Below are 23,924 nucleotides of genomic sequence, written 5' to 3'. Positions count from 1 at the left end.
GGGCAGGTATTGGAGCAGGAAAGATGTGTATGGTTAAGTTGCTATGGAATCCCATTATATCTGTGGAATAGTTCCAACCTCAGAAAGATAGGTGGGATCTTGGGGCAGGTGCTATGTCTTGAAGGGGATATGAGTCAACCAATATCCTTTGTGTGTGCTAAGCTCAAGGTATCAACTAAATGGATGGAGCCCATCAACTCAGTAGTGCAACTGGAATGCAGAGGTATGGTATTTCCAGTAAGAATCTGCGAAGAACAGGTGGTAACGGTCAGAGCTGTGAAATTTACATGTACATGTCATAAGCATCAAGTTGTAGATGAGTTTGGTAGTTCAAATGTGCTGGGAGAACAAGATGAGGATAGAAAGTACAGAACGGAAGTAGATGATGCTACTAATATGGAGGAGGAGTTAGCTGCGGTACTGGAGGTTGGCTTTGGGGTGGGCCAAGAAACCAGACCAAGTAGTCCTAGTGTGAGAAAGGAGGTGGAAAATGTGACATGCTGAAGGAGTGTAGGTGAAGCCCAAAATGTTCGAAGTGATGGGGGGAAAGAAATGAGTGATGAGTTGTGCAAGGAAACGCTGGAAGTACGAAGCCAGAGGACCAGCTCGGAGGAGGAGACGGTTGTCAGAGACAGTTTGGAGAACCAAGTGGACACGCAAGGTTTTATTAGAAGTCTTCGAGGGTCTAGCCTTGAAAAGTCTGGTGTGAACATAGAAGTAGTCTTGGGTGATAATAATTTATTAAAGAGAGGGGGTGGGCTGTGTCAAGCAGAAATTGGGCTGGGGTCAATTGAAACTGGGCTGGGGCAGCAGGAATCGTCTGAAAGATTTAAGGCTGCTAAAGTAGGGCAGTGTGGGGGACTGTCAAGCCTCTCCGAAGCCTAAGAGAAGGAGCTAAGTAATAAGCATCCAAGATGTAGGAAGGGGAAGGAAAAGGTAAAGGAGAGAAGTAACAGTAGGAGAAAATCTAATCAGAACATGTTAAGGAGAAGACCATTCGAGATGATGAGGTTGTATGGGAGTAAAGGTGCTTCAACTAGTCGAACCATGCGTAAGGCAGCAGCTTGTCGTGCAGCAGTGGCGGCAACGTCTCTATCTGCTTCAAGAGAGGGTGGAGTCGACAACGGGAGGTTTATACTGAATGAAGCCGAAGCAACTGTAAAAATGGGAGAAATTCTCGGGATGCAGTTTAATGGCAAGAGAGCTGAAGTGGTGAAGGAAATAGTGAATCTTGAATTGAAGGATATGGAGCGTATTGAAGTGGGAAAGAAAGCTGGGCTATAAAGTACAGTAGCAGGGGTGTAGATAGGAGTAAATATGGTTAATTATGAAGTTGCTCTCATGGAATGTTAGAGGGTTGGGTAGGTTGGAGAAGAGAAACAAAGTGAAGAAGCTCTTAAAGGAGAGGAGTGTAGACATGGCTCTGTTCCAAGAGACAAAAAAGATAGAGTTCTCTAAGGAAGATGTCAGATCTATATGGGTTAAAGCTAAAATGGAGTTTATGGTGGTGGATGCTGAAGGCTCGGCAGGAGGGTTATTATGTATATGGGACCCAGATGTATTCCAAGTGAAGGATTGCTGCAGTAATAGAAGGTTCATCCTATTATCAGGTACTTTATTCCATCTGTTTAATTGTGTTATTATAAACATTTATGCTCCGAATGATGTCGGCTCAAGAGGGAAACTGTGGAATTGTTTATTGAAACTGAAGGAGGAGTTTCCTGATCCTTGGTGTTTAGGAGGAGATTTCAATGAGATTAGACAGATTGGGGAAAGGAGAGGGTGCTCAAGAAGGGATAGAGGTATGAATGAATTTAATGAGTTCATTGATAAGTGTGAGGTCTCTGAATTACCTTTACTTGGAAGGAGATTTACTTGGTGTAATTCATTTGCTGGGGAGAAGTGGAGCAAAATAGATAGAGTGTTAGTGGATCCAAAATGGCTTGAGGTGTTCAAGTTAAAGTTATGGGGTTTGCCTCGTTTGGTATCGGATCACTGCCCTCTCCTTATGATGGAGGATGAGAGGGATTGGGGCCCAAAGCCTTTTAGGGTTCTAAATGCTTGGTTTTTGCATAAAAATCTTAGAAGATTCTGGGAGTCTAAATGGGGAGAGGCCAGTGTTGTGGGCTGGGCTGGTTTTATTCTGGCACAGAAGCTTAAGTTCTTGAAAAATGGTCTTAAAAGTTGGAATGTGGAGGTGTTTGGTAATGTTATAAATAAATTGAAGTTAGTAGAGGGTGAGCTTCATAGTTTTGATCTGCTGGCTGAGGGTAGGAACCTTGATGGGGAGGAAAAAATGAAGAGAAGTAAGGCTAGGGCTGAAATGTGGAGGCTGAGTAGGATGGTGGAGTGGCTATGGTTGCAAAAGTCGAGGCTTAACTGGGCCATGAAAGGGGATAAAAATACAAGATTTTTTCATGTCGTTACAAAGTGTAGAACAATAAGAAATGAGATAAACTCCATTTCAGAAGGGGAGGTGGTGTTTGATGATCCAAGCCAAGTGAAGAACAAAGTGCTGGAATTTTTTAAGTTACAGTATGCAGAACTATGGCCTTCAAGACCTGTGTTGGGGGGTCAGTTTCCATCAGTTGAAGGCAGGGTGTGTTTCGGACTGCTAGAAGCAGAATTTACAGAATCAGAAATTAAATCTACAGTGATGGATTGTGATGGGAATAAAGCACCAGGTCCGGATGGGTTTAATTTGCTATGTTATCAAAAGTTTTGGAAGGTGATGAAGGGCGATGTCATTAATTTTGTGAAAGAATTTCATACGAATGGCAAGTTGGTTAAAGGTATAAATAGCTCTTTCATAACCCTCATTCCGAAGAGAGATAATCCAATAGGGCTTTCTGACTACAGACCAATAAGTTTGGTAGGTTCCATGTACAAGATCATAGCAAAACTGTTGGCAAACAGATTGAAATCCATAATGCCACATATTATTAGTGAGCCCCAGTCTGCATTTCTAAGCGGGAGGAATATTCTAGATGGAGTACTTGTTGCTAATGAGGTTGTAGAGAGTTGGAAGAAGGCCAAGAAGAAGGGTGTGCTCATTAAGCTGGATTTTGAGAAAGCATATGACTCTATTAATTGGGGTTTTCTGTTTGATATGTTCTCCAAGTTTGGGTTTGGAACTAAGTGGATTAATTGGATGAAGGAGTGTGTTACAACTGCAAGGGTCTCAGTACTCGTCAATGGTTCTCCTACCGAAGAGTTTAGCCCTCAAAGGGGGCTAAGGCAAGGTGACCCTCTATCCCCTTTCCTGTTCAATTTAGTAGCTGAAGGCCTACACATGTTGTTGAGTAGAGCTCGTGAGCTAAACCTAATCAAAGGGGTAAAAGTAGGTTGTGAGGGGGTGGTGTTAACTCATTTACAGTTTGCGGATGATTCACTTTTATTCAGTGAAGCAGAGGTGGAGGAGGTGAGGAAACTGAAAAGGGTGCTAAGGTGCTTTGAAATCATGTCGGGTTTGAAGATAAATTTTCACAAGAGCGTGGTTTGTGGTGTGGGTGTTTCTGCGGAGATGATGAATGATATGGCTGTAATCCTAAATTGTAAAGTTAAAATGCTGCCACTCACTTATCTAGGGATGCCACTAGGCGCTAATCCAAGGAGGCTAGCTACTTGGAAACCAGTAGTGGAAAAAGTGAAAAGTAAACTAGCTGGATGGAAGAGGAAGATGCTGTCTTTTGCAGGAAGGTTAATACTGATTAAATCAGTATCTTCAGCTTTGCCATTGTTTTATTTATCTTTGTTTAAAATGCCTGAAGGGGTTGCTAAAGAATTGGAGAAGCTTCAAGCTAATTTTTTATGGGGTGGTTCTGATGCGAAAAGGAAAATTCATGTGATAAAATGGGAGGAAATGTCAAAAAGAGTAGATCAAGGTGGTTTGGGCATTAGAAATTTGAGGGATGTAAATAAATGCTTGCTAGTCAAGTGGTGGTGGAGGTTTGGTAGCGAAAAGGATGCTTTGTGGAAAAGAATCATTTGCAGTAGATATAAGATGAAGGTGACTAGTTGGCTTCCATCTTTAAATCCATCCATTGGGTACTCAGCGGTGTGGAATGGAATTGTCTCGGTTGCTGAACAGAGTAGCAGCTTAAAGGAGTTTTATTTGCATAATTTCAAGCTGAAAGTAGGGGATGGAATGCGGATTAGATTTTGGTCAGATGCTTGGTGTCAATCTGTGTGTCTAAAAGATGAATTTCCAACTCTGTATCGGTTGTCTTTGGAAAAAAGAGAGTGCTTGAGAGTATTGGTTGATAAAAAAACCATAGCAGGGGCTTGGTCTCTTGACTTTAGAAGACAGCTATATGACTGGGAGGAGTTGGAATTGGTTAGGCTCAATAATTTCCTGGTAGTAGCCCCTGATCTATGTGTTGAGTGTGAAGATCATCCAGTTTGGGCAGCTTCATCTCTTGGGATCCTAAAAACAGCAGAATTGTATAGTTTTATTGTGAGTAATGCTGGTGCCACCCTGAGAATTACTAAATTGTTGTGGCTCAAACATGTCCCTCCTAAGGTACAATTGTTTGGGTGGTTTGCTTGGAAAGGGAGAATTAAGACCAGGGAGTTTCTACAAAGGCTGGGAGTTGTAGACGCGCCCGCGGGCCTCATGCTACAGTTCGGACTCGACTTGTGTCACGGTTCTTAATCTGAACCAAAGAGTCCAAATCTGGCAAATCGTTTGAGAAAACAGATTTTGTTGAAAAAGTAGTGCCAAACATGGACTGCTTTGCCAGATACAGAGTCGCCACCTAAATATTTTAAAATGGGAGAATTTAGGAAACCCTGACTCGGTGCCGAAGGCCACATGTCCGTCATCACCGGAGTTGTCTCGGCTCGGGAGCTTGGGTACGATCGGGGAAGGTCAGCTATGAGCACCCCCTTTCGCCCGGTCCGAAGACCGGCCTCTACTAACCGTGATATCCAATTTTGAAAACGTTACGTGTTCTTAAACCGGTTATTAGCGTAGAATTACTATGTTGTGCACGCAGCAAACAAGTATAGACCAAATCACCCAAATTGGAACAAAACATTTCATGTTTGTTTTGAAAATGGTTTGCTACTCGCAAGTAGGCTAAAATGCAGATTTTGCCACCCTCAAGTGGGCTTTTAGAAAAGATGATTTTGCCACTATCTAGTGGGCTTAAAACTCACAGTTTTAATGCATTATTCCAATTTAGGTAATTCAACCTCCATCCACAGGCATTCAAGCAGTTATATCACATAAGCAGCTAGCCTCATGGTAATCATACTGTCATGGCAACACTCACACGCATGCGGGATGCTAAAGCATAAACACTTACATCGTACTCCGTGCCAAAATAATAAACTAGTTAGCAAAAATGTGCGTGTCCTAGTTCATGTTAAATTGCCTAATGCAACACATACAAGATGCAATTTAGATAGGCTCGGTTAACCTAAGCATGGCATATGAAATGCTACAAGTAACATGTATTCAATTTGGAATTGAAAGTACAAATGCAGTTAGCATGATGTGCCGAGCCTGATGCATGTCAACAAATGCATGAATGCACGCATGCATAGCATAAGGTATGCTAAAATAAATGTGCCCTAATCTACCATCATAAGCAGGTAAATAAAAGGGAAGAAAGGAGTGGGATTGGAAGGCATACATCACACGCACGCACACTTATTACAAATATGCCCTCACTCGGAGGGACCGAATGAATATTACAAATTAATTAACTACGCAAGCTAATTAAATATTACAAATTAATTAACTACGCAAGCTAATTAAATATTACAAATTAATTAATTAATTAACAAATTAACTAATCTAGGAAAACAGGTAAACCGCCTCGGGAAATGCGCCGCCATGCATAGGCTACCTCTGTTTTCTTTCCTCTGCTCCTCTGAAGACTACCAAAACCTCAGGACTGCTTCCTTGGACACTGAGGAGTGCCACTGGCTGAGTAGAATTGCCACCGGCACTGGTGTGTGGCCATCGGCACAAAATGGAGTCTATCGGCAGAGGAAAGATTGCCGGTCGGCATCTTACACTGCCGGTCGGCAGAGTATTCCTGCAGAACCTGCAACCCACAGCAACAGAGGACAAGGCAAAGCATGGCAGCACATTTCAAGGCATATATGCACCAACCATGTCTCTTATCATTGTAATGACTCAAAGGGACATGTGCCTCGATTCTCGGACCACCAATCACGCATTTCCATGCATGATGGCCCAAGGAACCAAGTATGCAACTTTGGTTTCAAATGCATGCAAACCAATCAAACAAATTAGGCCCAATTCCTATCACCAATTCAAGGAACAAGGCATGCATGCAAAATGCAATGCAACCTAGGCATACAAGCTAGGAATGCAACATGACATGGCAATGCGCTTATGCAATCATGCAAGCATGCATAGGGCAATACAAATGAGTGCAAAGATGGACTTAAACATGAATTAGGCGACTCTAAAATAGGCCTAAAACAGTAGCCAAAGTGCTATAAAATGAAGGCTAAATGGCATGCACACACACATGCACATAAGGACCAACACTTAAGCATGAATCAAACAACATTCAAGCACACTTGAAAGGAGGGATCATGGACTAATTAGCATGCAACATGAGCCCTAAAATCATGTTATAAAATGATGCCAAATCAAGTTATAAATCAAGCCAAAACATGCAAAGAGTAGTCCAAGTGTTCAAGGCAAGTCGATAAGGCATTGAACTACACTTATCATGACCAAACATGGCATGCATTAAACAACTAAAAACAGATTTTTAGCATGTTAAAATAAGGCCAAAGGACTGCTTAGATGGCATCTAAGTGGCCCAAATTCAAAGGCATGCAAAGGCACCAAAACATGGAACATTGCAACACATGCTTTCAAAGCATTAAAGAGACATGCAAGGCAATCCAACAAGCATGGAAATGGGACTGAAATAACATGTAGGATGATTCCAAATCACCAAAACAATGCAAAGATGGCATGCTACACATGCACATACTCAAGGCCAACAAGCCCAAATACAAATGAGCTATATAATGCATGCAAAGATCAACCCAAACGACTATGGACAGAGCTAAAACATGGCAAAATAAGCACATAATCTTCACAAATGCAAGCCTAAAACATGCTCCAACTAAGGCTAACAACCTAGAACATGTTAAGGCACAAATAAGGCATTACATGGCAACTATGCTAAACATGCATAAGGTTCCAAAACCAACTTGAAATCATGTTATATCATGGATATATAAGCATGAAAAACAAACCAAACATGCTCAACACACACTCAAGCATAGGCTTCTTTAAGAGGCCAAAATGTGTCCTTTTCAAGGACAACAAGGAGAGGGGGTGGCCCTCTCCTTCTTGGGACTTCAAAGCATCATCTTCACCACTGAAATCCCTCAAGATTTCAGTGGTGAAGAGACCTCAACACCAAAATCCCGGAGCTAGCACAAAATGGCTCAAAATGAGGCCTTTTGAGGCCTAAGGGTGGTCAACACCCCTCAAACAACAAAACACTCTTAATAAACAATAAAGAGGGCTTAAAAATAGAACTTTTTTATGTTATACAATAATCACAAAAACAGCTCTAAGACTAGTAGAAAATCAATGCAAAAAAGGGGAAAAAAAGGACTAGTTTCTCACCCTTGATGCCTTCTTCAACAAAGATGCTCCAATGGCCTCCTTGAGCTTGAATCCAAGACCAAAACTTCAAAACACACTCTTTAGAACCTCAGCTCCTAGAGGAAGGTGAAACACTAGGTGTTTTTGTGCAATAATGAGACACAAAACACCTAGTATGCAAAATGAGAGGAAAAGAGAGATAGGTGAATGTATCTAACCCTAACCCTAGAAAACCAGAGCTCTCCTTTGTATTTTCCTCTCTCAAAAATGTCTAAAGCCTCCTCCCTTTGCCTTAGAGAGAGCTCCCCTCTATAAGCCTCTTGTAAAGCTTACAAGACAAGCTTTGCAAGAGGGAGATCCCTCCATACACGTGTATGGAGGGGAGCAAAAGTTATACAGCTATCCAAAAATATCTGCAAAAGCAGATGAACAGCAATCGGCCGGCAAAAAATGCCATCTTGCCCAAACAAAGTGCCGACCGGCACAAAATAGTGCTGACCGGCAACAAATAGTGCCGGCCGGCAAACTATATTGCCGGTGGCAGCAAAAACCAGCCGGTGGCATCTAGCCACTGCCGGTGATGGGTGGGGATGGTCTACAAGCCCCAACCTGCCTCTCAAAGGCAAGATGCAAGTGTTCGGTGCAAAACCAGACACTAAACGGTCGAGTTCGGAGATCCTGAGACAAGGCGCGCGAGCCGAGGCTTCCGGGAACTCCAAACGAACACAAACATGGATAATCACCGAGTGTTCAAACGGTGACGTCCAAGTCTTGAGGACGGTCAAAAATGGGGTGTCTACAGTTGCCCCTCTTTGACAGAACTCGAAAGTCATAACAATGACGGGAGTGAATGTCAAAGCCCAAAGACGACCCATTTTTGACAAGGCCGAAGACTCAGACAAACATACAAGACAAATAAGATATGCGCCCGAAGGCAGGGGCAAAATGCAAGACAATGCACGGAACCATAACTTATGATCATGCAAAGAAAGCTGTAATGAAGCAAACATGCGACAGTTTTGAGCTAGCATACCAAACTACACTACAATGCAGAAAGGATGTAAGAGAATTATGGAATTCTCAATACGTCTCACTCGGGAGATACAATACCTGTGCGGCTCGTCTGGTTGCACCAGCTTCAAATGAACCGTACATACAATATCGTGCCTGCAAAGAAAACAAACTTAACAGGTACAATATGGTTAGCAACATGCATGACAATGCAAAATGGATGCAAAACGATATGCAGTATATACAAAACAATGTATAAACAATGCAAATAAACATGCAATGTAATTGAAACAATGCAAGCTACATGCAAAGCATTTGAATCGTGATCCAATCACGAACGGTTCGAAACCACATCTATGTCAAATAGATTGATGGAGATAACAAGTCTGTCTACCATAGAACGGTCAACTGAACTATGAGTATTGTAGACAGACGCAAGAACAAGTATTGGGTGGAATTGACATAAGTGGGGAGACAACCCGCTGGAGAAAGGACTACGATCCTAATGCCGGATGCAAAAATTACACTACAATGTAATGGATGGATATGGCACACAGACCAAACCAAATCTTGCCTAGGAAAGGCATGCATACATACAAGCCATGTGTAACACAGAAAAGGTGCCGCAACCCTCAACCAACATACCAACGTGGAATCGGCGCGATACACAAGAACTGCATTCTAACATGAAAAGTAAGGGCACATACCAGACCAAGCTCAACATGGAAAGGCGCAAGCCAAAGGCGGAAGGTGATGCAATGAATGCATGCAATCTACAATGCAATATCTACAAATATGCAATGGAATGGATATGGATACAATGGATATGGCACGCAAGGCAAACCAAATCTTGCCTAGGAAAGGCATGCACACGTACGAGCCATGTGTAACACAGAAAAGGTGCCGCAACCCTCAACCAACATATCAACGTGGAATCGGCGCGATACACACACAGAACTGTGTTTTAACATGAAAAGTAAGGACACATACCAGACCAAGCTCAACCTGGAAAGGCGCAAGCCATGGATGGAAGGTGATGCAATGAATGCATGCAAACTACAATGCAAATGCAAATATGCAATATGATGCAATGACTATGATTGCAACTTTCCCTATCTTACCAACAGGGTGATATACTAGGTTGGTTCAGTGTCCAGAACTGAGGCGTAGACATGCCGCCTCAACCTATGGGGCTTCCATACAGATTTCAAGCCGAGGGTAAACCTCTGGGTATTTAAACCAGACTTTAGTCTCGGAACTCCCGAACCTTTGCGTTCTAGGCATAAGCCGTTCGAACTCTAGTTTCCACCGTCCCAGTTGGTCTTCTAGGAACTCATCGCAAGCACAGACTGGTGGCTTTACCGGATCACCGAAAAGTCGTTCGGGCACGACGAACACCAAAGGAATTGCACCTTCAGAGGATTTAAGGTCTCCTAGACCGGACGTGTTTAAGGTCTCGCCAGACCATGATGCAAAATGTATGCATGACAATGCATGTTTTTTTTTTGTTTTCTTTTGAAATGCAAATGATGCAAGTGAAATGCAAGTTGCATGAGATGCGCGACAACACGCGGCTTAAGATATGTACAAAGCAATAGTGTGCACACCAATGCAATAAAGGTCTTGCACCTTCCAAGGATTTAAGGTCTCCTAGACCGTACGTGTTTAATGTCTCGCCAGACCATGCGTGTTTAAGGTCTCGCCAGACCGTGCGTGTTTAAGGTCTCGCCAGACCATGCGTGTTTAAGGTCTCGCCAGACCGTGCGTGTTTAAGGTCTCGCCAGACCATGCGTGTTTAAGGTCTCGCCAGACCGTGCGTGTTTAAGGTCTCGCCAGACCGGGCGCAAGATGTAAGTGTGACACACATGCCACACGGAATGCAAAATGAAACAAATGAGATACGTGTGTCTCATAAGATGCAAAAATGATACAAGTGGACTCACACGCTACGCGAAGCCGGTTTTGAAAGTTGGACTTATACGCTACGCGAAGCCGGTTTTGAAAGTTGGACTTATACGCTACGCGAAGCCGGTTTTGAAAGTTGGACTTATACGCTACGCGAAGCCGATTTTGAAAGTTGGACTTATACGCTACGCGAAGCCGGTTTGTATTCAAAACAATGCAATGTACTAACAAGTACAAGTGAGGTGCGCAAGATAGCGTGAACGAAATGTAATGCACAAAACAGTGCGATGCACAAAATAGCGCGAACAAATGCAATGCACTAACAAGTGCAATTGAGGTGCGCAAGATAGCGCGAACAAATGCAATGCACAAAATAGTGCGATGCGCAAAATAGCGCGAAGGAAATATGATGCACAAAATAGTGCGATGCGCAAAATAGCGCGAAGAAAATACAATGCACTAACAAGTGCAAGTAAGGTGCGCAAGATAGCGCGAACAAATGCAATGCACAAAATAGTGCGATGCGCAAAATAGCGCGAAGGAAATGCAATGCACAAAACAGTGCGATGCGCAAAATAGCGCGAAGAAAATACAATGCACTAACAAGTGCAAGTAAGGTGCGCAAGATAGCGCGAACAAATGCAATGCACAAAATAGTGCGATGCGCAAAATAGCGCGAAGGAAATGTAATGCACAAAACAGTGCGATGCGCAAAGTAGCGCGAACAAATGCAATGCACTAACAAGTGCAATTGAGGTGCGCAAGATAGCGCGAACAAATGCAATGCACAAAATAGTGCGATGCGCAAAATAGCGCGAAGGAAATGTGATGCACAAAACAGTGCGATGCGCAAAATAGCGCGAAGAAAATACAATGCACTAACAAGTGCAAGTAAGGTGCGCAAGATAGCGCGAATAAATGCAATGCACAAAATAGTGCGATGCGCAAAATAGCGCGAAGGAAATGTGATGTACAAAACAGTGCGATGCGCAAAATAGCGCGAAGAAAATACAATGCACTAACAAGTGCAAGTAAGGTGCGCAAGATAGCGCGAACGAATGCAATGCACAAAATAGTGCGATGCGCAAAATAGCGCGAAGGAAATGTAATGCACAAAACAGTGCGATGCGCAAAATAGCGCGAAGAAAATACAATGCACTAACAAGTGCAAGTAAGGTGCGCATGATAGCGCGAGTGAATGCATGTTCTATGCAAATGAGGTGCATTTTCTATGCAAGTATGGAAGAGTGCATTTTCTATGCAAGAAACAGGAGCATATTCTATGCAATATTGAAAGAAAATTCTATGCAGAATCGAAAGCAAGCATATTCTATGCATGAATCATAACGATGTGCGGCACGCATGTCACAGAAGTGCATACGAAAGTGCACATTCTATGCAATGGAAGGGTATCAAAACACGTACTCTGGTGCCTCCGATTTACCTTTTGGAGGACTTTGTAACAGACTCAGCTCAAAAAGGGCACACCCTGTTTATGTTGGCAAGAGATAACATCTGCTGCTGCTTTAATTGCCATTCTGATTTGAAGCAGGCTTACACTTGGGGTCGAGATACAGTCATACTCCAGGGAAATGGCGAGGTCTGGGAAGGTGCACCTGAAATGCAGTCTCGGATCTTGCCAAAGCTGGAACACCCTAAGATGCTCCAAATTTTCCTTTTTTTCTTTTGCTTTGCAGTCTGGAACCTACATAGCTTCAGATAGGTCCTTGATCTACTGTTCACACTTATCGGGGGTGGACCCTGCAGTTTTATGAAAGAACAAATACTGTTTTGCACAAATGTGGAGAATGGCATAGCACTCTGAGCACAAGATGATTTTTTTTAGAAATTGAGAAATGAGTTCTTAACCGGGTATTGAGCCGACGACTGGCCACAGCCAAAACGACTCGACAAGTGAAAAACAAAGGTAAACAACCTAAACACATCGAGTAACACTCGAAGCGACTCAAAACGAGAATCGAGACAGACAAAATAAAATACAAGACTCAAATGTGCACATGGAGCCTGTTTCCCCGGGTATTGTTTCCCACCCTTTCTCATTTGTGATTCTCACATCGCTCGGCCCTCAGGCTCTGTTTTTCTGAAAAAGCCCCTTTCTCACTTTTTCTCTCAACGCACATCTCTCTATTCTTTAATCTCTCATTTTTCATCCCTCCCCAAGGTGGTTGATGAATAAACAGGAAGTTGCGGGTTCTGGCTCCAAGCATTCTGCTAGATTCTCTTCTTCTGCTCACAATAGTGAACTTTCTCCCACAGAGGGGATGCGATGCGGCTGGATGTGCAGCGACGATGCTCTTACTGGGGAGTTTGGACGTGATTAGATCTGTCCAAACAAAGGAGTGGAATATCTTGATCCGTTCCCGTTCGTGCTTCGCACTTGGCTTGATACCTCGTTGCGTGGAGGATGTGAGAGCCTTCTGCCCTTTGTTGTTGACTTCAGTTGTGCCCTTTCTGGCAAGTAGAGTGCCCTTTCTGGCAAATGCATTGACAACAGGGAAAAGACAGGAAGCCTGACTCAACTGTGCCCCTAGTTCATTATTTTGACCATTTTTTGTTTTGGTTTTCTACTAAAACAATTTTGACCAACATGAGAGTTAGATTAACACACTTGTTCGATTTTTGATTTGAAATCATGCAAGTCAGGCTATGAGCACTGAAAATTTTCCTTTTTTGGGTCCAAGAAAATGGTCCAGTTTTTGGAAAAGATGGAACAATTTTCGAGGAAATTAGTCAACCTCAGTAAAAATTCTCAAAAACTATTTTTGCAAACGGCCGATGCTTAACAAGCACGGAACCCACTCTTGAGACGCACAACCTCGAATTTGGAGGAAAATTGCCCCCTTGCTCGAAGAGAGCTACATGGCAACGGAAAGTTGCCCCTTGTTTGCACGGCACCGCAGCGCATTGAATGGCAACGGAAAGTTGCCCCTTGTCTGAATGGCCCCGTAGTGTATTGTAATCAGTCCTCAGAGCGACGATTGCAACCAAACTCCCGGATACAGAAAAGACAAAGATTATCAGAACCATTACATGGACATGATCGAATTGGAAGTGTTTGTGGCTGGACTTCAGGATGAAGTTGCCTACGTATCCCAAACATGGGAATCAAGCCTTACGTAGTTCCGGGGGTTAAGGTACACTCGGGTATTTAACCTCTCCTTTTTAGGCTCTAACTTTTGCCAAGGCGCCCGATGCGGGTTTTCGACCTTACGAGCTTTGTTTTTCTTTTCTTTTCAATTCTTTTCATTTCATTTCTTTTCATTTCTTTTCATTTCATTTATTTTCATTTCATTTTCTTTTTTTTTTCATTTTCTTTTTTTTTGTTCTTTTCTTTGCATTTTTTTTCTTTTTTGTATTTTTCTCTTGCTCTAATTTTTGCCTGGGTCGCCCTTCCGGGTTTTCGGCCCAGCGAGCCACTCAAAGGGGTAAAAGTGTCGCAAATCCATGCCAAATGGTTTTTAGGGTTTTGAAGTCATCCGTATCCCGGAGAGTGGCTGTTGATTTGCAAGAGGACTCATCTTCGGCTCTTCGAGCACGTCTGACATCTTTGCCCCTAGTTTGAAGGGTACTTCTGTTCTAGCTTTACAAGCTTCTTCTGATGAGGTCTAATCTTCTTGATCTGACTTTCTTGCCTCTTTTCCGAGGGCTGCTTCGAATCTGGCCACACAGGCTTCACATTGTGGTTGATCGTTGAACCTTCTGAATCCAAGTTCAAGGTTTGAAAATGAGGGGTCGAGTCTCGAGGCTGAGGGCGATCCTAGGCTGCACAATCTCAAGAGCGATTCCACACAGGTCTTCGCAGGATCGCGCAAAACATTTTTTTGAAATCTTTTAAGAAAGCGACTAGTCGCTCGCGCTGAAGACAGTGTGGGACCAATCTGGATCAAGCCAGGATCCTTCTCAGTACTCATATTAACAAGCATGATCTCATTCATTAAGGGCTTAGCATGCCTCTCTTTCTCTCAAATGATCAAAGTTTTGCAAATTCCGAGGAATTCCTTCCTCTTCGTTTTCACCGCAGTGTTCAAAAAAAGTTTTGAAAAACTTAGGTCGATACAATGATTTCAAGGCACAGAAAAGGCAGGCGAAGAGCACTGTCATTCCATTCAATACTTCTGGTACAACTGGCACACGGCGGAAGCAAACACAAGAGTGTGAAAATCACTGCTGTTCATTCAAATCTATTGGTGTAACTGGCTCCATGGCAGAAACAGACTCAAAAGAAAGCGAAAAGACAAACACAAAACAAAATAGTGATGCCCGAGGTAACACCCCCGGAATCACCCGACTTCAACAAAACAGGACTGACTCGATACAACAAGACAGACCCGACTGACTCAGTATGAAAAGACTGACTCAATACAAATTGAGAAGACTGACCCAATACCCAAGTCAAAAAACACAACAACTAGCATTCGTAAAATGCTCGAAACAGTGCGTGCCAAACGCCACATCCGGAGTAAACTGAGCGCCACCCACAGGTGGTTCATCCCCTGATCACATCACATTATCCCCCACAAGTTCACTGATCCAATGACGATAGACTTTTCTGAGTTGGTGCGACGATGACCTCATTGTCAATCAGATCTTGTATTTCGTGGCGAAGACGGAAACACCTATCAGTGACATGGCCAACTTGCTGATGAAAGGCACAGTACTTGGCCGGATCATGGGAGGAAGGAAGTCTATCTGGCAGTGATCGCGGCTCCAGGGGTTTCAGATCCCCCTCTTTAATCAGGACCCTCAAGGCCGCTGATAGAGACATGTACAGTGGTGCGAACACCCTCTGGCCTCGAGGTGGGTGTTTTGAGGTTTGTGGAGTTTTGCTGGATGCACCAGCAAAGGGATTGGCAGGCGTTGACTGGGTTTGCTGATCGTTTCCGAGCACGGGATTAGGGCTGAAGGGAGCATTCTTGGTACAAAGGCCCTTCTCCCGGCTTGCCCCTTGATTCAGAGTGCTATCATTCTGAGTGGCGAAAGTGTCATTCACAGTTTTTGTGACAACCGCGAGGACTTGCTCTTTGTTCAGTCCCTCAGCTTTCAAAGCCTCAATATCCCACCGAAGGTGTTCATGGGGGCCAATGCCTGCCCCTACCTTGTTCTTACCACTTGTCTCCACTTTACTAAAAGATTGGCCTTCTCCCAATGCAGCCCGCCCTGAGGAGCCTTTTGACATGAACTCCCTGGTATGTGATGCGGTTGAAGACGGGGCCAAAATTCCAAAGGCCAGATCTGCCACAGTTCTCTGAAGATCTTCGATCATTTTCATCAGCTCAGAAGTAGTGGGTTCATGGGTTTGAGATAATTGGGGTTCAGATGCACCCATCATGCATAAGTTCATGCTTTCCGGGATAAACACCTCAGGCTTGGGTAGATGGGCCGGGGTGATGTATACGCTGGGGTCGTAAGGGACGGCCAGTGTGTGGATCAGATTGAGATGTGGATGAGGTACTTGGTCATCGGGGGCTGAAGGTGGAGCTATCGTCCGGTTGTCGATGAGATTTTGGACCTCATGACGAAGGCGGTAGCAACGGTCGGTGCCATGACCGCGCTGCTGATGGTACATACAGTACTTGGAGGGATTATGTTTGGCTGGAAGTGGGTTAGGCAGAGGTTGAGGATCGAGGGGTTTGAGATGCCCTCTTTCCATCAAGGCTTTTAGTGCGCTAGTCAGGCTCATATAGAGGGGAGTGAAAGTTCTGCCCTGAGCTCGGGCTGGGCCGGCTGTTTGTAGGCTTGGTTTGGCAAAAGGGTTGGCTGTGGCGACTGCATTGATCTCGGTGGGTTTGGGAATGACGCTACTACCAGCATTGGTACTCCCTGAAATCACCCTCTTTGTCAGTCCCCTTGTTCTGGGAATGATCCCACTGTTGAACGCATTCTCGATCTGAACCCCCAGATCATGCAAACCTTTGAAAGTGAATAGCGGAGCGACTATCAACTTTTGCAACATATCATGCTCGAGGTTTCGCACCATCATCTGTACTTGATCCCTCTCAGAAGGGCGGCGATCTATCATCTATGCTGCCTTTGCTCTCCACCTCGCTACAAATTCCACAAAAGGCTCTGTTGGGTTCTGGCGGGTTGCTTCAAGCTCTTGCATGGTCATTTCAACTTGGGTATTGTAAGAATACTGATCAACAAAGGCCTCAGCCAATTCTTCCCAGTTTTGCTTCACTTTATCTTCCAACTTAGCGTACCAAGTGGCTGCTACACCCGACAAGGTTCTTCCATACAGGGAGAGTTTCTGTGGCTTGGTCAAACCCATCGGCTTCAGGACGTCCAAGAAAAGTCGGATATGTACCATTGGATCTCCAGACCCGTCGAAACGGTCGATATATGGCATTTTGAATCTGTCCAGGAGCCGAACGGCAGCCTCGGTGTGCCCATCCTCAATGTCGGGAATGGAGTTAAGGCCCTGTGCCTTTTTGAATTGCTTCTCAAGGTTCGCAATCTTCATTGCAGTCGGATTGAGCTCATTAACATCAAGGGAATAAAGCTGCTCATTAGGCTGTACCAGGGGTCTGAGCACCTGAGCTTGAGTCAACCTTTCCCGAGAATTCAGACACTGCAAATCTTCAACCGGCGGAAGTGGGTCAAAGTTTGGCTGGGGTTCCAAAGCTGGATGTGAGGCAGATACCCCAGGTGGGCGCTGCGTTTCAATACTGGTCTCAGCCTGCATGGCAGTTCCCTGATTTAACGCTGCTATCACGGCCACAAATTCTTCTGAACCCTGTGCCATCATGGTCTGCTGAGTCCGAACAAAGGTGATGTGGCTGGTGACTGTCGGATCAGATGAACCAATGAGCCCTGTTTGGCCCTTCTTTGCCTTGCCTCGGCAAAAGAACACTGGTTGCCCTTGAATTGAATTTCTGACCTAACAAAGTCTATCAGCACTAGTCCAATGTACCCGGGGGATATCGGAGCCTTCTGAAGCTATGGTTCCAGGACTACCTTGCAAAAGAGAAAACAGACAGCATCTCAGCTCGGATATGATCATAGTAGAATGACTGTGCTCAACACTGATCACTGTTCCCCAAATATCTGTCCCAAAATTGATACCCTCAGGTAAAACTGATTCCCCAAATACTGATGCCCACAGGCCTGATGCCCAAACTTGCAAACTGAAATATGCATTCCTATAGAGATACACTCTAAAAGCACATAGCAAGTAAAAAGAGCCAAAACACCCCTATGTTGGGGTAGGGTTTCCCTGTCCTATTTTGTCAGGAGCTAGGGTTTCACTACGCACACAGCGGTTTCAAACGACTTAGCATCGGGTAAGCAACCTGTCCTACTTTGGAATGGTCACTATGGATTCCGAATATGCACTAGGTCGAATGGTCAAAATGGGTGCCCCGGTAAAACCGGTGTAACGCCCTCAAAATAATAACAATAAACCCATCAGATAAGGCATGCATTCACATATAAACTAACCGCATTCTTTTATTCATTAGAGTTCCATTACATAAGTATTACATGTTAACACCATAACAAAATGCCCTACAGGCTTACAGCTTTCCAAGTTAACACTTGGTTACAACAAAGAGTTCTAACTCGTTTACACATTAAGCCCTTGGCTTGAAATTACATGTAATACATCAAAAGTAAAACGACAAAACTATGCCCGCCACTAGCCTCCCAGCTATGTCCTTGGAGGTGGCATGCTTCCTGTACCTGAAAATGATATTCCCATATAGGGTGAGCCACAGCCCAGTAGAAATACACTAAACCAACCATGGACAATGACTAAAACATTAGCAATTGATAGTTGGTCAACACTGATACAATCACATAAATTACATACTTATGTCAACGACTTACAAGTCCCAATTACTTTTCGTTTTCCCTTTTTCAACAGATAAGCATGCTAGCTCTATCATCATTTCCACAGATATGTATAAAAACTATATCTCACATTCAGATAAGCATAAAAGCTATACCCACATTCTCAACAGATATGTATATCAACAATATCCACAGATAAGCATACAAGCTGTATCCACACTCTACAACAGATATGTATATCAACAATATCCACAGATAAGCATACAAGCTATATCCACACTTCACAAAGATAAGCATATGAGCTCTATCTTCACTTCTCTAGACAAGCATATGAGCTCTGTCTACGGAGTTCATCCCCTATCTCCTCCCAATACCTATCCGGTTTAGAGGTACATCCCCTATCGTCCCCTAAACCGCGGAGTACATCCCCTATCTCCTCCTCTACACATAACGTATATAAACACATTGGTTCTATATACAATCACACAATACACACAATTAATGTATTCTATCAACCGTCAAGTTCCATGACACGTTCCATTGATTAGTTTCCGTTTACCTAATCATCATGCATTGTCTACAACAATCTCGACTATCCTCCACCGATAGCCCAAAGTAGTTATTTCTAAAACAGAAAATAAATGCACAAATGGATATTCAATCAACATTTCATTTCCTCATTTCTCACCAATTAATTATCCCAATTAATTAAACAATGTAATTAGGCCATTTTCCATAATTACCATTTCAACCCTTAGGTCCCATTTTCATCAATGATTCAACAATCATTCTATTTTTCTATGCCAAACATGCATCTAGGTTTATTATGAATAAAACCCCAACTTTTGTAAAATTACACAAAAGCCCCAAACTTTCACAAATTTACCAAACCAAGCCCAACATCTCAAAATACCAAAATTTAAAGACAAAACCCATAGAGAGGAGTAGGTTATCCCTACCTCAAATTCGGAGTCCCAAAGGAGAAGACGACAAAACCCAACGTGCTCCAAAACCCGAGATTTTCAGATTAAAATGAAGCCCTCGACGATCAACAACTTTTTTGTAAAGGCCAAAGGTGAGTAAATCACTCCTACTAGATCAAAACCTAGAGAGAAGGTAGAGTCTAGAGTGAGAGGCTCAACAATGGTGATTTTGGAAAAGTAAGAGAGAGAAGAGAAAGTGAAAAAGTGATTTGAAAAGTCACAATTTCGGGATTTAAACCCAGTCTTCCGCTCGAGCGTAAAACACCCCGCTCGAGCGGCCACTCACAAACTTCCGCTCGAGCGGCCAACCTCCCGCTCGAGCGCAGAATGCACTCGCCCAGCACTTTTGCAGAACCAGGCCTCCGCTCGAGCTCCCAACCCTACGTTCGAGCTCACAACACTGCACAACAAGATACTGGATGGATGTAATCTACGCTCGAGCGCCAACACCTCCGCTCGAGCGTACAGGCCAAAAATCTGGGCAACTAGTTTTGGTTTCTAAACTCAACCAACCTGTAACCAACCCGCTCAACACATCCTATAACTCAAATACAAAGTAAGAAAGGATGTAAACAAGATAATAAACAACTACCAATATCCACGGACACATGTCCGGATCACTATACAACAAGGGTAAACCTGGGATCGCTATAACCTCCCCCCCTTAAAGAATTTCGTCCCCGAAATTAAACACAAGTTTTCAAAAACAAGTTTTCCTCCATTTTAAACAATGTTACATTTTAACATTCAACAATTCGACCCATTACCGGTCATCCCATCCCTTTAACAAGAGACATATCACAATATGTAAACAACATATGTATTTTCAACATGCATCAACATTATGCACTATCTTTCCAATTTCAACAATATATTCAACACATATAGTGTCACATTCAACTTCCATATGAGGTAAGTTCCAAACATACTTCCAATAATCAAAACATTTTCAATGTTTCACAACTTAAGACATATATAAAAGCTCTTAAGTTCAACAAAAAGTAAAATTTAAATACAAAATTACATATCAACAAACAAGTCCGGATATTTCTCACGGACTCCCGACTCACGTTCCCAAGTGGCTTCCTCCACTCCGTGATGTTTCCACAAGACTTTCACCAAAGGAATGGTCTTGCCACGCAGGACCTGATCCCGCCTATCCAAGACCCGTATCAGTCTCTCCTCATACGAGGCATCCTCATCTACCTCTAAATCAGTCCAATCCAACACATGTGATGGATCTGGCTCATACTTCCGAAGCATACTCACATGAAACACATCATGCACTCCGGACAACTGCGGCGGTAAGGCTAACCGATAAGCAACCTCACCTATCTTCTCAAGGATCTCAAAAGGACCTATAAACCGAGGGGATAACTTCCCACTCTTCCCAAACCTCATCAGGCCTCGCCTAGGTGATATCTTCAGAAAGACATGATCACCTACCTCAAACGCCAAAGGCCTCCTCCTACGGTCGGCATAACTCTTTTGTCGACTCTGGGCTGTAACAAGCCTCCTACGGATAAGCTCAACTTTCTCCGTCGTCTCCCTAACCAACTCTGGACCCAACAAAGGTGCATCACCCACCTCGGCCCAACAAACTGGAGACCTACACGGTCGGCCATACAAGGCTTCAAACGGTGCCATACCGATGCTAGACTGAAAACTGTTGTTGTAGGCAAACTCTACCAATGGCAAGTGCCTCTCCCACGTCCCACTGAAGTCCAGGACACAACCCCGAAGCATATCCTCGAGGATCTGAATAGTACGCTCGGACTGTCCGTCAGTCTGAGGATGATAAGCCGTACTAAAGGTCAACTTAGTGCCCAAGGCACTCTGCAAACTCTGCCACAACCTAGCAGTAAAACGAGGATCTCTATCTGAGACGATCGTCACTGGGACCCCGTGCAATCTCACTACGTCCCGAATATACAAATCGGCAAGATGATCTACCGAATCTCTCACGCGCATAGGAATAAAGTGCGTCGACTTAGTCAACCGGTCTACAACCACCCAAATAGCATCACTACCCCGCTGAGTCCTCGGAAGACCTACAACGAAGTCCATAGTGACATGCTCCCACTTCCACTCGGCAATAGGCAAGGGTTGCAACAAACCCGCTGGCCTCTGATGCTCGGCCTTCACTTGCTGGCAAGTAAGGCACTTCGATACGAAAACAGCCACATCTCTTTTCATACCCCGCCACCAAAACTGGCGACCCAAATCCTGATACATCTTAGTACCTCCCGGATGCACCGCAAGGCGCGAATGGTGAAACTCTCGGAGTACTTCCTCACGGCAAGCCTCCGGTACAAACAAACGGTCTCGGTATCTCACACTCAGGTCGGGATACACCGTCAAACCCTTCTCAACTTTCCCACTGGAGATCTTCTCTCGGAGGGATTCTACCTCAAGGTCACCTCTCTGTGCCTCTAACACTCTAGTCACAAGTGTAGGCTGCACCACGACAGAAAACAAGGCCGCAGCCTCAACAGATTCGCCCAGTAGCAAATCAAACTCGCCAAGTGCTCCCAACATCACCCATTCCCCGGATATCACGTGGCCTAAGAATTTGACTTCCCTCAGCCAGAACTCACACTTCCCAAACTTGGCATACAGCCTATGGGCTCTAAGTAACTCAAGCACCACTCTCAAGTGTGCCTCGTGCTCCTCCTCAGAAGACGAATAGATAAGGATATCGTCCACGAAAACAACCACAAATCGGTCTAAGAACTCCCGGAAAATCCGGTTCATCAAGTCCATAAAGACTGCCGGTGCATTGGTAAGTCCGAATGGCATCACCAAAAACTCGTAATGGCCATACCGCGTACGGAATGCCGTCTTAGGAATATCTTCCTCCCTGACCCTCAACTGATGGTAACCCGATCTCAAGTCTATCTTAGAGAAACAACGGGAACCCTTCAACTGGTCAAACAAATCATCTATACGGGGCATAGGGTACTTATTTTTAACCGTAGCCCGATTCAACTTCCGGTAGTCTATACACAATCTCAAGGCACCATCTTTCTTTTTAACAAAGAGGGCCGGTGCTCCCCACGGTGAAACACTAGGGCGAACAAAGCCCTTATCTAGCAATTCCTGGAGCTGAACTTTCAACTCAACCAACTCTGCTGGAGCAAAACGGTAAGGTGCCATAGAAATCGGCGCCGTACCAGGCACTAAATCAATAGAGAACTCTATCTCTCGGTGAGGTGGCAAACTAACAAGATCTTCGGGAAAGACATCCGAATACTCACAAACCACCCTCGGTAACACAATCTGGGTCTCATCACACTCACTACTCTCAAAGCTAGCAAGTAGACCACTAAGCTCACTTCGCCCTCGCGAATCAAACCCCGGTGGCAAAACACTACCAACCCGGTCTCCCAAGAAATGGAACCACTCCCCGCTCAAGGTACATAACGTGACCCTCTGGCGGTAGCAATCAATAACAGCCCGGTATGACGATAACTAGTCCATACCCAAAATAACATCAAAACCCTTCATGGGCATGACAACACATGGAAAAGGAAGCCTATAGTCGGCGACCTCTATATCACATCCTCTAACACCCTGTTTCAGAATCAACTCACCACCCAAAGGCGATACCACACAAATAGGAGATGCTAACTGTGCTAACTCCAATTCCAAAACAGATGCAAATGCAGCAGATACAAAAGAATGAGATGCACCCGTGTCTATCAACACATTAGCAACTGAGTTGCAAAACAGAAAAGTACCTCTCACTACTGATGGAGCCGGTACTAAATCCTGCGCGGTAACAGCATACACGCGCCCCGTAGGCCCCTGGTCTACCTGCTCACCTCTCGGAGCAAAAGACTGCTGCACAGACTGGGATGACGAAACTCCCGGATTGGCCCTCGAGGCCTGCACAGACTGAGCTGGCTGAAAACCCTGCGTCTGCCTAGAACCAGACGCTCCCGAAGTGGCACTCAACTGTGGGCAAAACCTCTTCATGTGCCCAGGTTGTCCACACTGATAACAAGTCAAGAGCTGCCCCCTGCCCAAACTCTGACTCTGCGGTCTAGCTGAAGAAGAAGCAGCTTTCCCCACCCTTCTGCGGGCAAATAGAAACCTTGTGACCCAGCTGGCCACACTTGTAACAAGTGAATTCTCCCTGACTGCCTCTCCCCGAGCCTACACTAGGCACTGGAAAGGTCGATCTAGAGACTGCACCCTGAGACTGCTGAGGGTTATTACCCTTCTGTCTCCTGCCATCACTCTGACTATCCTGGCTCCTCTTGGAGCCTCTCTGACCCTCATCCTCCTCCTGCATCATAAGCTCCATATGAGCTGCAGCATCTACCAGGTGTCTATACTCTCGAATATATGACCCACCAATTCTCAACTTGAGGCCCCGCCTCAACTTCCGCTCAAACTCATAACAACGGCGTTCCTCAGACGCCACCAGTTCAGGTGCAAACCTGGACAGACTGGTAAAAGTAGCCTCAAACTCGGCCACTGACAAGCCCTGCTGATTAAGCCGGCTAAACTGATCCCTCAGCTTCTCCCTAGCTACTACAGACAAAAACCTCTCCTGAAAAGCATTTATAAACGCCTCCCAAGTACTGCCCACACGAGCT

General features: G+C 44.5%; 1 protein-coding gene across 1 annotated transcript in view; it reads left to right on the top strand.

The window, feature by feature from the left end:
• Positions 1–1,327: 1,327 nt before the first annotated feature.
• The window catches only part of LOC114284317 (uncharacterized), a 40,352-nt gene continuing 17,755 nt past the window's right edge, over positions 1,328–23,924 (top strand). Inside the window, exon 1 of the mRNA XM_082908889.1 lies at positions 1,328–4,539. Coding sequence (XP_082765015.1) covers positions 1,328–4,539 — 3,212 coding nt within the window. The remainder of the gene's footprint in view (positions 4,540–23,924) is intronic.

The sequence above is a fragment of the Camellia sinensis genome, chromosome 2, assembly GCF_055761805.1.
Source record: "Camellia sinensis isolate YWXY chromosome 2, ASM5576180v1, whole genome shotgun sequence".
NCBI lineage: Eukaryota > Viridiplantae > Streptophyta > Magnoliopsida > Ericales > Theaceae > Camellia > Camellia sinensis.
This window is presented reverse-complemented; position numbering and strand designations above follow the sequence as displayed.